Source organism: Halichoerus grypus, chromosome 5 (assembly GCF_964656455.1).
Source record: "Halichoerus grypus chromosome 5, mHalGry1.hap1.1, whole genome shotgun sequence".
NCBI lineage: Eukaryota > Metazoa > Chordata > Mammalia > Carnivora > Phocidae > Halichoerus > Halichoerus grypus.
Window position 1 is genome coordinate 180,332,522 of NC_135716.1, and position 16,734 is coordinate 180,349,255.

Below are 16,734 nucleotides of genomic sequence, written 5' to 3' on the forward strand. Positions count from 1 at the left end.
GCATGCGTCCGGCGGAAGTACTCCTACTGTGAGCGTCGGCCGGGCCGGGACCCTCAGGTAGGCGGGGCCCCTGGCTCCGAACTCTGGGACCAAGGCTGTGGCAGAGGGGGAGAGGGGACCCCGAGGGCCCCAGGAGGTTGTCTGGGTTTTGGTCTGGGAGGGCTGGAAGAGTTTCGGGGGCAGGGGTTCATGGCGACCTCTGGTGGCAGCCGGGGCCTAGTCGAGCCCGGCCGCCGCAGGACCCAAGTGCGGGAGCCCGGAGTTCCCCCGTGGAGACGGCGTTTGGGGCGGTGGCCCGAGCTGCTCCGTGTCGCGTCCCGATGGTTGAGGTCCCTAGCTGCTCACGTCCAGCCGGGAAAAACGTGTGCTCTCCGCCCTTATCTTATCCGTGCTTCTGGCTTTGACAGCCGCGCTCCGGACACGTGGGGGTGCAGGGTTTTCCTCAGGAACACCCGCAGCATCGCCAGGGGACGCCTCAGCAAGGCTGCCCGAGGCGCTGTGAGGAGAGAAAACGTCTTCTGCCCCTCCTCGCCCCGCTCCCTCTCTCCCATGGTGTCTTCCTAAAAAGAGAAGGGTGTGTGTCCGATGCAGGCTGCTCAGGTGGAAGTTATCTGGACTGCTTTAGGCTGGTTTCTGTGAAGTCAGTGAAACTACTTGTTAATGGTTCCCTGTTTCCCAGCCAACTCCACCTCCAAGTGGTTTGAACTTTGAGCCTCTTGTAGTCCTGATGAACAATTTCGCTTTCCTCAAGTTTATGACACTTGGAACTTCGGCAGTTGGAGGTTTATGCACTTTGGGACCGGCCAAGAGTGTGCAGAGTTCAGAGTACTAAGAGACAAGGTGAGCGTGAATGAGTGCATCTTCCGCTCCGGATGACAGTTTTTGAGTGCTATTTCGGCAGTTTCTGTGAAAGCTGCACCGCCTTTATTGGATACTAGGTGGTGCCAGCGAGTCAGTCTTTCTGGGATAAATTTCAAATAACGGGCAGCACCAGGTTAAGGCTTTCAGAGTGCCCCATCTTCCCTGAAATTTATTTAAAATAGTTTTACCTCCTTTAAAATATCTGGTGCCTTTATACGCTGTATCCAGTTATCAAATACCTATTCCCTCTTAAGTGCTGAGGATGCTAAAAGAGGAATCAGACTCATTTTCTCCTCTCCCAGAGTTTATAGTCTGGAGAGAATGACCAGTAAACAATGTGCTGTAATGAAATCACATATAATTTAAGGAACAAATAAGTGCTAAATAGAGAATAAGATGTGAAATGCCGTGGAAGAAGCAATCAGTTCTCATTATTCATTTACCAATTATTTATCCAGTACTTTCTGTCTGCCCAACGTTATGCTGGATGCTGATGCATAAAGAAAAAGTAGGGGCGCCTGGGTGGCTTCGTCGGTTAAGCATCTGCCTTGGGCTTAGGTCATGATCCCGGGATCCTGGGATCAAGCCCTGTCAGGCTCCCTGCTCTTCTCCCTCTCCCTCTATCCCCTCCCCCAGCTCCTGCGATCACATGTGTGCGCTCTCTCACGCTCTATCTCAAATGAATAAATAAAATCTTTTTTTATCAAAGATTTTATTTATTTATTTGACAGAGAGAGACAACGAGAGAGGGAACACAAGCAGAGGGAGCAGCAGAGGGAGAAGCAGGCTCCCCGCTGAGCCCGGAGCCTGATGTGGGACTCTGTCCCAGGATGATGGGATCATGACCTGAGCTGAAGGCAGACACTTAAGGACTGAGCCACTCAGGTGCCCCGAATAAATAAAATCTAAAAAAAAAAAAAAAAAACCCTGCTCACAATTTAGTGATTGGGAGGGAACCAAGTAAGACATGGAGAAACTGAACCTTGAGCTAGACCTTGAAGAATGGATTACCTGGGCTTGATAGGTAGGAAAAAAAAAAAAAAAAAAAAAGCTGGCTCAAAAGAGAAGGATGAAAGTGCATGGCACGTTTTGAAACACCAAGTTGTGCTCGCTTCGGCTGCACATACACAAAAATTGAAACAGCACATAGTTTAGCGTGGTTAGACTGTAGGAAACTGAGCCTGAAAAGACACTGTCGGTTTTAGGTTTGGTTTTACTTTTACTGGAAAATTCAGCAGATATAAAATAAAGTTTAATTGTATGTGTCCCAGGAGAAATTATACATGAAGCATAGCTGTAATAAATTATGTGTAATAAATTACACTTCTGGCTAACCTGTTATACATGAAATTACACTTTTGGCTATAATGTAGCTCATTTGTATTTATATATCATTAATCATTGTAGATAAGCCAATTTTAAAAGATACAGTAGTAAGAATAGATTTTCACTGATTACATTCTATTTTGAGTGTAATGTAAGGAATCCTCTTCGTTGAAGTTCACATATCAGATCATCTGGTAATGATTATGTGTGGGAAAATTTTAAATGCTTTAATAAGTTACCCTAGGATTTAGGGTTTTTGTTTTTGTTTTGTTTTGTTTTTTTGGTGTTTGTTTTTTTAAATTTTTGTTTAAGTAATCTCTACACCCAACATGGGGCTCGAGCTCATGATCCCAAGATCAAGAGTTTCGTGCTCCACTGACTGAGCCAGTAGGCGCCCCAGGGTTTAGGTTTTAATGAATGGTTATATCTAATATTAAGCAAAATGTGTTTCCTGAAAGGAATGTAAGTTTAATTTTTATAAATGGAAAAACTTAAATGCTATAAATGTTAAGGTAAATGCATGTAATATCAACATGCCAAAATCAGTAACTTTTCTCTACACTAGCAATAATCAGAAATTTTTGTGTTTTTTTTTGTTTGTTTTTTTTTTTTTTTTTTTTTTTAAAGATTTTATTTATTTATTTGAGAGAGAGAATGAGAGAGCGAGAGAGAGCACATGAGAGGGGGGAGGGTCAGAGGGAGAAGCAGACTCCCTGCTGAGCAGGGAGCCCGATGCGGGACTCGATCCGGAGACTCCAGGATCATGACCTGAGCCGAAGGCAGTCGCTTAACCAACTGAGCCACCCAGGCGCCCCAGAAATTTTTGTTTTTAAGTAAGCTCTACGCCCAACATGGAGCTGGAACTCACAACCCTGAGATCAAGGGTCGCATGCTCCACCGACTGAGCCAGCCGGGTGCCCCACAATAATCAGAAATTGTAATAATAAAAAGTCTATTCCCAGTATTAACAAAAAATACAAAATGTCTTAGAATAGCCAATGTTCAAGGCCTTTGTGAATAAAACAATACTTTTAAAATTAGAGATCATGAAAGAAAGCTGAGATAAATGGAGTGATATATTCCTTAATAGGAAGATTCAAATTTCAAGGATACAGATCTTCTCATATTAGTCTCTAATTTTAATGTAATCCCTGTCAAAATTTCAATTGCATTTTTTTTTTTTTTTTTTTAGATTTTGTTTATTTATTTGAGAGAGGGAGCGGGAGAGAGATCACGAGCAGGGGGGAAGGGTAGAGGGAGAAGCAGACTCCCCGCTGAGCAGGGAGCCCAATGCAGGACCCGATCCTAGGACCCTGGGACCATGACCTGAGCAGAAGGCAGACGCTTAACCAGCTGAGCCACCCAGGCGCCCCTCAACTGCATTTTTAAGGGAATTTGACAAGCTGATTCTTTAGTTCATCCAGAAGAGAAAATGCGTAGGAATAGCCAAGAGTTATGGGGGGAAAAATTCTGTAATAATAAAGGCAACTCCTTATCAGTTATCAATGTACACCAGCTCTACTGCTAACAATTAAAATAGCAAGGTAATGTCTTAGGACCAGAACATTATCAGTGAAATCAACTTCAGTCTGTTTCTATTGAATCTGTATTAAAAGTGGCATGGGGCACCCATGTTGGCTCAGTTGATTAAGCGTCCGACTCAATCTCAGCTCAGGTCTCAATATCATGGTTGTGAGTTCAAGCCACGTGTTGGGCCCCATGCTGGACATGGAGCCTATTTAAAACAAACAACCAATAAAAGTGGCATAAGTACTGACTAGTAAACAGTGTTGGGGCAACTGGCTGCCCATCTGAAAGAAAGTAAAAGTTAGACTCCTATTTTACAGCATTAACAAAAAAAGTTGCAGGTGGCTTAACTGCATGTAAAAAGAGAAAAATTTATGTACATCTTAGAATACAAAATACATACATTTTTAAATCTTGAGATGGTTAGGGCCTGCCTTCATGGGACATAAAACTAAAAAGCCTTAAAGAAGAAGACAGATTTGGCCATTAAAAATAATAATTTACTGTGGGGCACCTGGGTGGCTCAGTCGGTTGAGTCTGCCTTCAGCTCAGGTCATGATCTCAGGGTCCTGGGATCGAGTCCTGCATCGGGCTCCCTGCTCAGCGGGAAGCCTGCTTCTCCTTCTCCCTCTGCCTCTGCCTGTCCCCCTGCTTGTGCTTTCTCGCTCTCTCTCAAATAAATAAATAAAATCTTAAAAAAAAAATAAAAAGTAAAAATAATTTATCATGACAAAAAACAACATTAAGTGAAATTTAAAGTTAAGAGACAAGGGATAATATTTGCAACATAACTACAAAGGCTTCATACTCCTATAAATCAGTAAGAGAAAGATAATCCAGTAGAAACATGGGCACATTTCCAAAGAAGAAATTCATATCAAAAGTTGTTAATGCCCATAAGTCAGGTAAATGCACATAAGACCAACAAGATAAGGCTAGGAGTGTTCTGAGTCCTGGAGAGTACTTAGTAAGAATGAAAAAGAATGTTATAAAAATCTTTTTGTAACGCAAAGTCACACCAGATCTATTTCTTTATAAAATTGTGTTTCCAATTCGTTTAAAGTAAGATGGACCAATAGTGAAGATTTCTTTTTTTTTTTTTTTTTACTATTTTATTTATTTATTAGAGAGAGAGAAAGAGAACACAGGCCAGGGGGAGAGGGAGAAGCAGGCTCCCCGCTGAGCAAGGAGTCCAGTGCCGGCTCGATCCCAGGACCCTGGGATCATAGCCTGAGCTGAAGGCAGCCGCTTAACCAACTGAACCACCCAGGCGTCCCAAGAGTAAGATTTCTAATTAACTTGTCAAGTCAGTTAGGAAGACTGCCAGGCATTTTTGTGGGGTTTTACTAGTATATGAGTTTAAACTTTCATATGTAAAATGAAATTCTCTTTGCACAGCTGTCTTTCCCACACCTGTAGCTCAGAAAGAGTATAGCCCATTTTAAATTGTACTGGTATGTTGAATCATTTCAGATAACCAAATAATACTATATGTGGGCTTATTGTTCTACTTAGAGATCAAAATGGCTTCGAGAGGAAAGACAGAGACAAGCAAACTAAAGCAGAATTTAGAAGAACAGTTGGATAGACTAATGCAGCAATTACAAGATCTGGAGGAATGCAGGTAATAGTGTAACTGGATGCTGCTCTGCTGTCAAATGGCTTTTTTCTGCAGCTAGATTCCCAGCCGTGGGTGCCGGCCCATGTGTGATTTTGGTTTCGCCTGTAGTGTTCTTCCCAGTGCTTTGTCTGTTGGAGAAATAGAAGTGCAAGCTTTGGAGTCATAAAAGTAACTCCCTTAAGTTTCCATTTCCTTGAGTGTGAAGTAGAAATAGTAACACCTACCTTGTCTTCAGTATTTAAAATAGCCCTGCCTGGTATATACTTGAACTTCTAGTGTATTTTCAGCCTTAACTGTTCAAAGGACTGAAACCATTCATTGCCTTTTTTAACAACTTTGAAAGGTTGTTGTAGGTATTTCAAATGAAGAGTAGGCTTGGCCCAGAGTAGGTGCTCAATAAATGGTAGCTATCATTATTTGTAGTAAATGTTTAATAAATGGCTTGTTCCATTAGTGACTAAAAATAGCCTCTTGGCTAACTGAACATAATAAAAAAAACTAGCCTCGTGCTCAGATGACAGGTACTACATTGCTGTTGTATTTCACGATGCACAAAATTTTACCTACCATTGATAATGGTGATAAAAGTAGCATCTATTTTGTCAAGTACCTATTGTTTGTCAAGGACTTTCTGTAGTTCATGTAATGTTCATAGCAACCCTATAAGGTAGGTACTATCATTATCTGTGGCTTGTAGATCAAGAAACTGAGGCTTGGCTGTGTTAAGTATCTTGCCCATGGTTATGAATTGATTCATAGACTGCTTAAAAGGAAGTTATTATGTGGTTTGTTAAGTGTGCCTCATTTTGGTAAAAGAAAAATGTTTAATTATCAAGGTAACCACATTGCAGGAAAACGCCCATATTACTAACATCTGAACACATCTAGTGTTAGCATTTTGTCGTTTCCTTTCAGCCTTGTCCCCCCAGATATTTTTTGTAAATATATGTATCTGAAGTCTTAGAGTACAAATATTAAGATTGCTTTTTTCACTTGGAACTCTTGTGTTTTTCTATATTGTGTTTACTGTACTTCAGAGAGGAACTTGATACAGATGAATATGAAGAAACCAAAAAGGAAACTCTGGAGCAACTAAGTGAATTTAATGATTCACTGAAGAAAATTATGTCTGGAAATATGACTTTGGTAGATGAGCTAAGTGGAATGCAACTGGTAAGCATAATTTACATACACTGGTGACACAGCTGGTTTTTCTCTCTTTTTTTATAAGTATATTTAAGATAGAAAAGAAACCCTGTCCCGGGCAGCCAGCATTCATTGTACAAGTTCCCTCTTTGGAAAACGGTGTGTGGGTGTTCAGTTCTGTGTCTGGTGAATATGAACAGACCGTAAATCTCCCTGTGATCTGTGGTAGCTGCGAGGCAGCTCTGGAACGTGAAGAGCTGTTTGGTTTGAACCGTGAAGAAAACTGTGTTTTGAGTTTAGCTGAGATTAAAGAAAAGTTCATCAAGTGACTGTTAATGTACACCTGGTTATTAAAATAACTATGAAATTAAAAAAAAAAAAAAAGAAACCCTGTTTGGGGGTTTGACTTCTAGATGAGTGTCTACTTATGGATAAAGCAGCATAAGCTTCCAGATCTTCATTTAGTTATGTATTTGGCTCCAGTGACATGCACAGAAATAGCAAAGGGAAACTAAATTTTTTTTTTTTAAATTTAAATTTTAGGTAGTTAACATACAGTGCAATGTTGGTTTCTGGAGTAAAATTCAGTGATTCATCACTTACATACAATACCCAGTGCTCATCCCAGCAAGTGCCCTCCTTAATGCCCATCACCCATCTAGCCCATCCCCCACCCACCTCCCTCCATCAACCCTCAGTTTGTTCTTTATCGTTAAGAATCTCTTATGGATCATTTCCCTCTCTCCTTTTTTTCTTTCCCCCTTCCCATATATTCCTCTGTTTTCTTTCTTAAATTCCACATATGAGTGAGATCATATGGTATTTGTCTTTCTCTGACCGACTTATTTCACTTAGCATAATACACTCTAGCTCCATCCACATCATGGCAGATGGTAAGATTTCATTCTTTTTCATGGCTGAGTAGTATTCCATTGTGGGGGGTGTGTGTACACACACCACCCACATCCTTTTTTTCCATTCATCAGTCAATGGATATTTGGGCTCTCTCCATAGTTTGGCTGTTGTTGCTAATGCTGCTATAAACATCGGGGTGCATGTATCCCTTCGAATCTGTATTTTTGTGTCCTTTGGGTATATACCTAGTAGTTGCAATTGCTGGATCGTAGGGTAGTTCTATTTTTAACATTTTGAGGAACCTCCATACTGTTCTCCAGAGTCGCTGCACCAGTTTGCATTCCCACCAGCAGTGCAAGAGGGTTCCCCTTTCTCCACATCCCCATCAACATCTGTTGTTTTTTGTTTTTGTTTTTTTTAAAGATTTTATTTATTTGTCAGAGACAGAGAGAGCACAAGCAGGAGGAGTGGCAGGCTGAGGGAGAAGCAGGCTCCATGCGGAACTCGATCCCAGGACCCTGGGATCATGACCTGAGCCGAGGCAGATGCTCAACAACTGAGCCACTCAGGCGTCCCCAACATCTGTTGTTTCTTGTGTTGTTAATTTTAGCCATTCTGACAGGTGTGAGATGGTATCTCATCATGGTTTTGATTTGTATTTCCCTGATGATGAGTGATGTTGAGCATCTTTTCATGTGTCTGTTAGCCATCTGGATGTCTTCTTTGGAATAGTGTCTATTCATGTCTTCTGCCCATTTCTTAACTGGGTTATTTGTTTTTTGGGTGTTGAATTTGTTAAGTTCTTTGTAGATTTTGGATACTAACCCTAATCAGATATATCGTTTGCAAATATCTTCTCCCATTCTTTAGGCTGCCTTTTACTTTTATTGATTGTTTCCTTTGGTGTGCAGCTTTTTATCTTGATGAAGTCCCAGTAGTTCATTTTTGCTTTTGTGGAAACTAAAATTATAACAGTGTTTGACAAACAGGGAAGACCTATTTGTAATTGAAGACTCATCAGTCAGTTATTGTAATATTTGATTCATTGGAATATTTTGCTCAGTTTTTACCTTCTTGTATTCTAGGCTATCCAGGCAGCTATCAGCCAGGCCTTTAAAACCCCAGAGGTCATCAGGTTATTTGCAAAGAAACAACCAGGTCAGCTTCGGACAAGGTTAGCAGAGGTAAAGTTTCTTTAAATTGATTTATTTGCTGTGTGTATTTGTTTTCTCAGCTCCAGAATTTCATTATGTTATTCTGAAATTTAAAAATTGGTCAGGTGAGAATGTATAACACCACCAAGAGTGAACCCTAATGATGTATAGACTATGGAATTGGGGGATTATGATGTGTCAGGGTAGGTTCATCTGTTGTAACAAATGAACCATTCTGGTGGGGCATATTTATGATGGGGAGGCTGTGCATGAGTGGAGGTGAGGGGTATATGGGAAATCTTTGTACCTTTCACACAATTTACTGTGAACCTAAAACTGTTCTGAAAAATAGTCTGTTAGAAAAAAAATTGATCAGTTGATTTTTTTTTTAAAGATTTCATTTATTTGAGAGAGAGAGAAGAAGTGGGGGGTAGGGAGAGGGAGCAGACTCCCCAGTGAGCAGGGAGCCTGATGCAGGGCTTGATCCCAGGACCGTGAGACCATGACCTGAGCCGAAGGCAGACACTTAACTGACTGAGCCACCCAGGTGCCCCTGATTTTTTTTTTAAGATTTATTTATTTATTTTAGAGAGAATGTGGGGAGGGGGAGAGGGAGAGAGAAACTTTAGCAGACTCCTCACTGAGCTTGGAGCCCAACATGGGGCTTGATCCCACAACCCTCAGATCATGATCTGAGCTAAAACCAAGAGTCAGACCCTTAACTGACTGTGCCATACAGGGGCCCCTGATCAGTTGATTTTAGAGCCACAACCCATAGTTTTCTGACAAAATTAGTCTTTTGAGCAATTATTATTGATAACGAATATGGAGGTTTAAACAGCATATGACAGTTTATACTGCTACTAACTGCTTCTACTTGGACCCTACCTTTAAGGTTTTACCATATACTTCTGGAGCCCTGAGTTGAAATTCCATCTAGAATCCATTAGCGGCATTGCTCTCTGCACATGTGGCCTTTGTCATCTAAGAATTTCAAACATCTCTATAAACGTGGTACTTGAGAAAGTCTGTTTATAGGCTTGAATATAATTAAGACATTAACAGGTTATTTGCAACCACTGGTAATTCAGTAGCATAGTGGTTAAGAGCGTGAATGTGGGTCAGACTGGCAGGATTTTTATCCCTGCTCTACTGTGAAGGTAGCTGACCTTGGGGAAGTTATTCTTTTTTTTTTTTTTTTTTTAAGTTTTTATTTATTTATTTGACAGAGAGAGACCGTGAGAGAGGGAACACAAGCAGGGGGAGTGGGAGAGGGAGAAGCAGGCTTCCCACCACTGAGCAGGGAGCCCAATGTGGGGCTCAATCCCAGGATCCTGGGATCATGACCTGAGCCGAAGGCAGATGCTTAACGACTGAGCCACCCAGGTGCCCCTTGGGAAGTTATTTTTAAATTGTTTTAACACAATTAATAATCTTTTTAACAAATATTATTATTGAAGTTGGATAAGTTATCTTATTCAACTTCTTTGTGCCTCAGTTCCCCATCTATAAAAAGGTGATACTGGTAGTCCCTACTTCTTAAGGTTGTTATGAAGAATAAATGAAGTAATATAGGTAAAACACATACTATGTATAATATGTAATACATGTAAAGTACGTGGAATAGTACCCAGGCTTAGTACATGCTATCAGTGTTTCTGATGATAGAGGTGATGATAACCAACATTCCTAGAGACATGATACCAGTTATCTCATTCAAGCCTATAGACCACACTTCAGTTTAAGGGAATGAGTTCTTAGAGGACAGCTTCTCTCTAAAGGAAGCTATTGACTTCCCAGTTCCTCAGTAGAGTTTTTAATCAAGACAGTGGTTATGATTATCATTAAGATTTATTAGAATTGGGGTGCCTGGGTGGCTCAGTCGGTTAAGCGTCTGCCTTCGGCTCAGGTCATGATCCCAGGGTCCTGGGATCGAGCCCCACATCGGGCTTCCTGCTCGGCGGGGAGCCTGCTTCTCCCTCTGCCTGCTGCTCCCCCTGCTTGTGCTCACTCTCTCTCTCTTTCTCAAATAAATAAATAAATAAATAAATCTTAAAAAAAAAAAAGATTTATTAGGATTGAGGGGCACCTGGCTGGCTCAGTCAGTGGCCCATGTGACTCCAGTTCTTGGGGTTGTGAGTTTGAGCCCCATATTGGGTGTAGAGATTACTTAAAAAATAAAATCTTAAAAAAAAAAAGATTTACTAGAGCTGTGTAAATTGCATTCCTGGCATGTTTGCCTTGAATTTCTGTAGTTCTCTATATTAGTCCTCAAGAGGATCTTTTTTTTTTTTTTAATTTTTATTTATTTATTTGACAGAGAGAGACACAGCGAGAGAGGGAACACAAGCAGGGGGTGTGGAGGAGGGAGAAGCAGGCTTCCCGCTGAGCAGGGAGCCCGATGCGGGGCTCGATCCCAGAACCCTGGGACCATGACCTGAGCTGAAGGCAAACACTTAACGACTGAGCCACCCAGGCACCCCTCTAGAGGATTTTTTTTAAGAAGTAGTAGATTTGGGGGCACCTGGGTGGCTCAGTTGGTTAAGCATCTGACTCTTGGTTTCAGCTCAGGTCACAATCTCGTGGTTCCGGTGATCAAGTCCTACATTGGGCTCTGTGCTCAGCAAGGAGTTTGCTTGAAGATTCTTCTCCCTCTTCCCCTCCCCACCTAAAAGTAATAAATCTTAAAAAAAAAAAAAAAAAAGTCATAGTAGTTCTGGGGGCACCTGGCTGACTTGGTCAGAAGAGCATGTAACTCTTGATCTCGGGGTTGTGAGTTCGAGCCCCACATTGGGTGTAGAGATTACTTTAACAAAAAAAAGTAGTAGTGGTAGATCTGAAAAGCTGGATTTTATGGGCAGAATGTTTTTAACGTAAGTACCATATACTTTGCATTCATCCATTTCAGATGGATAGAGATCTCATGGTAGGAAAGCTGGACAGAGGCCTGTACACTCAGCAGAAAGTGGAGATCCTAACAGCTCTCAGGAAACTTGGAGAGAAGGTACCTGTATTTAACTTAATACATCAGGTATAAAGAAAAGGTATAAAGTATTTGGTACAGAACTTCTTGATCTGTGATCCAGTTTGTGGTCCTGAGACATTCTTAATGGTGTTTCTTAGAACCACTTGTTAACATTGGAATCCACTCCCTTGGGCTTTGTTTTGTTTTGTTTAGCTGACTGCAGATGATGAGGCCTTCTTGTCAGCAAATGCAGGTGCTATACTCAGCCAGTTTGAGAAAGTCTCTACGGACCTTGGTGAGTACCCTCGTGTTGCTGAAAGCTGAGCGTGCATTACTGCTCCAGATTACTGGATGCCATGGGTAAACATAACAGGATGGCCTTTTCTTCATTTAAAGGTAAAACCAGAAGTGTTTTCTTTATAAATCCCTCTTATTGGGTTTATTTCCTAATACTTTTTACTTAAAAATAGTTAAATTAATATAACTTAATATTTTAAAAATACTTGTCAACTAAAAGTAAACTAAATTTTATATATTCTATTTCGCATTTAAAGGTAGAGTAAGGTTTTGTAAGCAATAAATCACCCTGTGTATGTCAGATGTTTGTGCAGGGGAAAGGAAATTGGGAATTGGCACTGGGAAGGTTTGGGGTAATGCTCTGATAATAGAAGCTCATTTTATTTTCTATTTCAGTATATATGGGATAGATTTTCCCCTTGTTATCTGGAACTGTAAATGCATTTGAAATAACCTTTTGTTTATTATGTGTCTTTCTCCTTAGGCTCCGGAGACAAAGTTCTTGCATTGGCAAGTTTTGAGGTTGAAAAAACAAAAAAATGACATGGTGTGGAGGATTGGAACATTGGTCACATTCTTGCTGTAAATGGCGTTTGTCTTCTAGGGATTTTGAATCATTGCAAAGCAATCAAGAGATTCTTGAAATGCACTGATAACCTAAGAAAAGGTGACAGAAAAACATACTTGTGGCTTCTGGTTATACCCTTCATCATTGTGCTTTGTGTAGGGCTCCTGCCTGAGTCATCCTAGACTTGTTGGGATGAGGGACCCATTGGACCTTATTCATTATGTCTTGTGTGTTTGAGAGAGAGAACAGAAAACAGTTTCTCTGCCTGTTTTTTTTAAGCCTCCTTGTTTTTAAGTGCTGATAGTAAATGAAAAGATGTGAACTAATGATTCTTTTCTGTTCATAATTTATCCCCATTTATTGGAGTGAATAGTGTACCAACATCAATAGACCTCATGTGTGTTCATAGAATTTTAGAGTTCTAAGTGATCTTAGAAATCATTTCCATTTTATAAGCAAGGAAACTGAGGCTCAGAAAGAGCAAGTTAACTTGCTTAATGTCACATCCAAGACAGAGCTGGTGATAAGACTTGGGTGTCCTGACTCTCAACTTTGTGTCCATTGAGTTTTATTTCTGTATTTTGTGCTGTTTTTAAAAACTAATTAACACATATTTGGGCAAGTCTGTGTTTATGAAAAATTCGGTGTCCCAACAGAACTTGTCTCTAAGGGACCATTCCTCAGCCTGTAAGGCCTCCGTATGAATGGGGCCCATTGTATCTCTGAGTTTTGAGCTTAGAACAATGGGAGCCCTGTTGAGAGTCTCCTGGAGTAACTTAACCTCCTGCCATTGTTCCACCAGGGAGGCAATTGAAAGTGGCAGCTGGAGGCCCTCCCTGTGTGTGACCTCTTTGCTGAAACCCAGAGGGTGGTGACTGTAAACTATTATTTACTCTTCAGTCTTTAGAGAAACACAAAATAAGTTATGAGGAAAAGCATACTATTGAGTGTTTATGTTTCTCTGCATGCTTAAATATATAGATTTCCCCATGCAGGTGTATGTTAACTTATATTCTAGGCTCTTGGCCACTTTATATTTTTTCATGTATTTCTCAATTTTCTTTTTCTTTGCACTTTATACAAATTAAAAGCATTTTTAAAGCTTCTTGTATACTGTAAACTCTACTAGGTGCTCTGCCAACTGGACAAATTAGGGACCTCAGCTTCATTAATGCCTTATTTGGAACTTTTAATGGGTAACTTTTTATATATGGGTTTACGATGGTCAAAAACTCATTGAAATTGTGACAAACCAAGAAGAAGCAAATGACCTGCTATTCATCTAGGACTTTATGGTCAATCATCATTTCATTATCCTGCATTTTTGCTTGTCTGTTTTATTAAGTAATCTCTACACCCAACGTGGAGCTTGAACTCATGATCCCGAGATGAAGAGTCGCATGCTCCACTGACTGAGCCCTCCAGGCACCCCTATTCTACATTTTTTTTTCAATCAAGGTGAAACTCTCATAACATGAAATTCACTATTTTAAAGTGTACAATTCAGGGTGTTTAATAGATTCACAATGTTGTGCAACCATCACCATCTTGTTCCAAAACATTTTCACTACCCCAAAGGAGACCCCATGCCCATTAAGCAGTCACTCCATGCCCTCCTCTTTATCCCAGCCCTCCAGCAACCACTAATCTGCTTTCTGTTTCTATCTCTGGGTTTAGCTGTTCTGGATATTTCATATTAATGGCATCATACCGTATGTGACCTTATGTGTCTGGCTTCTTTCACTTAGCATCATATTTTCAAGGTTAATCTAAGTTGTAGCACATACCAGTACTTCATATCTTTTAATGGCTGAAAATACTTCCTTGCATGGATACCACATTGTGCTTATCTATTTATCTCTTGAACATTTGGTTTTTTCCACTTTTTGGCTATTGCAAATAGTACTGCTATGAACATTTGTGTAAGTTTGTTTAAATACCTGTTTTCAGCTCTTTTGGGTATATACCTATGAATGGAATTGCTGTCTGTATGTGTATTTTGGGGTATTTTTTGTTTTGTTTTTTAAGCCATAACAAGATTCCCCCTTCCCCTCCAGTAGTAGGATAAGGAAAATTAGGAATATTTGGTATTTGAAAGGGGCCTAGATGAATCCCGAGTCCTTAATTTTGGTTTCTCTTACACTTTTTCTAAGACTAACATCAGTGAAATATTTTGTCATTAATCACATTAGTGTATTCATTTTGTAAGCAATGACTAGTACTCAACTTAAAATTAATCTTCCTTTGGGAAAGTTGCGAAGTTTGCAGTACCTAGCAAGACACTGTCATTTATGGCCATGTGACCTTTGGTAGGTTACTTAATCTTTTTGAGTCTCATTTTCCTCTTCTGTTCAATGGGGATAAGTGGGTAGGACCTACCTACCACATAGGATTACTGTGGATTCCCCTCTTTTCCTTAATGCAGAAAGGTTTGCATTGGGGCTAATCTACCATTTAACAGTTCTTTCAAGGGCCATATGATATGTTTTGTTACACAAATTTGGTATAATTCAGAAAAATAAGTTGAAAAGTGAATAATTTGAAAATTCTGTACAATTATAGTTATTAAATGATGTGCAAACTATATTTCCAGTTCATATTTTACTATATTTAATCTTCTGGTTTTTTAAACTTCTTGGGAGGTTTCAGACTGCAATAATTAATGCCAAGGCAGCTAACTTTTTGATATCCTTAGGTCAAGCTAATATTTTAATGAGAAGAATTCCTGCATTTTTCAAAGAACTGGGGTTGAAGCAGAAGTAAATTCCAACAAGCAAGTGTACAACTGGGCTGTTTAATAAAAGTTAATAATTTAAAACAATTTCTAGGGGCACCTGGCTGGCTCAGTCTGTAGTGTGTGACTCTTGATCTCGGATTTGTAAGTTCAAGTCCCACATTGGGTATATACATTACTTAAAAATAAAGTCTTTAAAAAAATTAAAAAAAAAACCCAAACAATTTCTATGTTTCAGTGCTTTGTTTTTTCCTGTGAGCGGTAAGATAGGTATGCTAGGTGGGTGGTAAAGAAAGAAACCAAGCAGTAGAATGAGTTGTTCCCAGGAAAGAGTTGGAGTTGAGACAGATATTGTTAACTTTGATTGTTAGGCGTTTTTTTGAAGACAACTCAGCCAAAGAATGGTCATCTTAGCCAAAATAAAAGACTGTACAAATCCACCACTGGATGGTATCTGATTACAGTGAATGATGGATAGTTTGAAATTATTACAGAAAAAATAAACCCAGACCATTTTGCCTAGCGCTTTTCAACCACTTTCCTGTCTTTTTTTTTTTTTTCCCCTTACTCTATTCATTACTAAGGCCAAAGAATGCTCTTCTTTGCCTCTCAAAATGTTTTTCAGCATTAATATGTAAATTAAAACTGTCAGCATTCCCACAGACCCCCATGAACAAGCCGTAATTGCTTCCAGTCTGTTTGGCCCTGGAATTAAAAAGATTTAGAAACTGGGTTAACTAGTATTTAATATTTTCATTAAATTGCTAAAAGCAGGGGCGCCTGGGTGGCTCAGTTGGTTAAGCGACTGCCTTCGGCTCAGGTCATGATCCTGGAGTCCCAGGATCGAGTCCCACATCGGGCTCCCTGCTCAGCAGGGAGTCTGCTTCTCCCTCTGACCCTCCCCCCTCTCGTGTTCTCTCATTCTCTCTCTCTCAAATAAATAAAATCTTTAAAAAAAAAATTGCTAAAAGCAGGTTAAAAATACGGTTCTTCTAGCTATTCCCCTAGAGTGTGGCCTTTTGACATCCTAATCACTTTCTTTTTGAAGTCCCTCTCCCCGCCATACTGACAGTGAAGCGGGGAGACGAAGCTGCTGAAAGCCTCCTGCACCGGGCTCACGGCGCAGCTGCACGCCGTCTGCCATCCATGCAGAGGACCAGGGAAGTTAGAGGTTTGAGGCTGTCCGTTGGAAGCTTCGTAGTGCTTGGTGGTTTTCCTCTGGAAAAGACCACATTCCTTATGGCCTCAGACAACGGACTGCAATTAAAAATAAGTAAACAAGTAAAATTATTTTCTGTAAAGAAGGTGAAGGAGAGTCACCAGTTTTGTGTTTTTGGGGTTTTTTTTGTCTTGTTTTGTTCTGGTTTGGTTTTTTGAGTAAAGAGGAAGATTAGGTAAGGATTTTTTCTAAGATAATGCACCAGCCACAGATGCTCTGCCCCCAATTTCTGGCCCCTTTGGGAATTTTAGAAGCCTTCCCACAAGAACCTGTGACTTTGTGTTACAGTCATAATTTCAGTACATGGTTTAAGGGCTTAGGTTATCTTGATTATGTATGTTTACTCTCAAACGTCTGAGTAGGTCAGGTACTATTCTTTGTTACCACTAAATTGTCATGTGGGGCTGTTCTTTCCTATAAGAGGAGTTTAAGGATTTTTTTTTTTTTTTTTTTGCTTGTGT

At 40.2% G+C, this 16,734-nt stretch overlaps 1 protein-coding gene across 2 annotated transcripts; it reads left to right on the plus strand.

Annotated features, from left to right (window-relative positions):
• Positions 1-680: 680 nt before the first annotated feature.
• LZIC (leucine zipper and CTNNBIP1 domain containing) lies at positions 681-15,278 on the plus strand. 2 transcript variants are annotated; one of them, XM_078073807.1, is made up of 7 exons: positions 681-782; positions 5,230-5,338; positions 6,373-6,508; positions 8,422-8,520; positions 11,399-11,494; positions 11,669-11,750; positions 12,237-15,278. In XM_078073807.1, exons 1-7 carry the CDS (start codon positions 728-730, stop codon positions 12,293-12,295), a joined length of 636 nt encoding a protein of 211 aa, XP_077929933.1. In that variant the 5' UTR covers positions 681-727; the 3' UTR covers positions 12,296-15,278. The 2 variants fall into 2 exon arrangements, with proteins under 2 accessions (XP_077929933.1, XP_035946422.1); XM_036090529.2 differs by having other exon boundaries at positions 694-840.
• Positions 15,279-16,734: the final 1,456 nt, after the last annotated feature.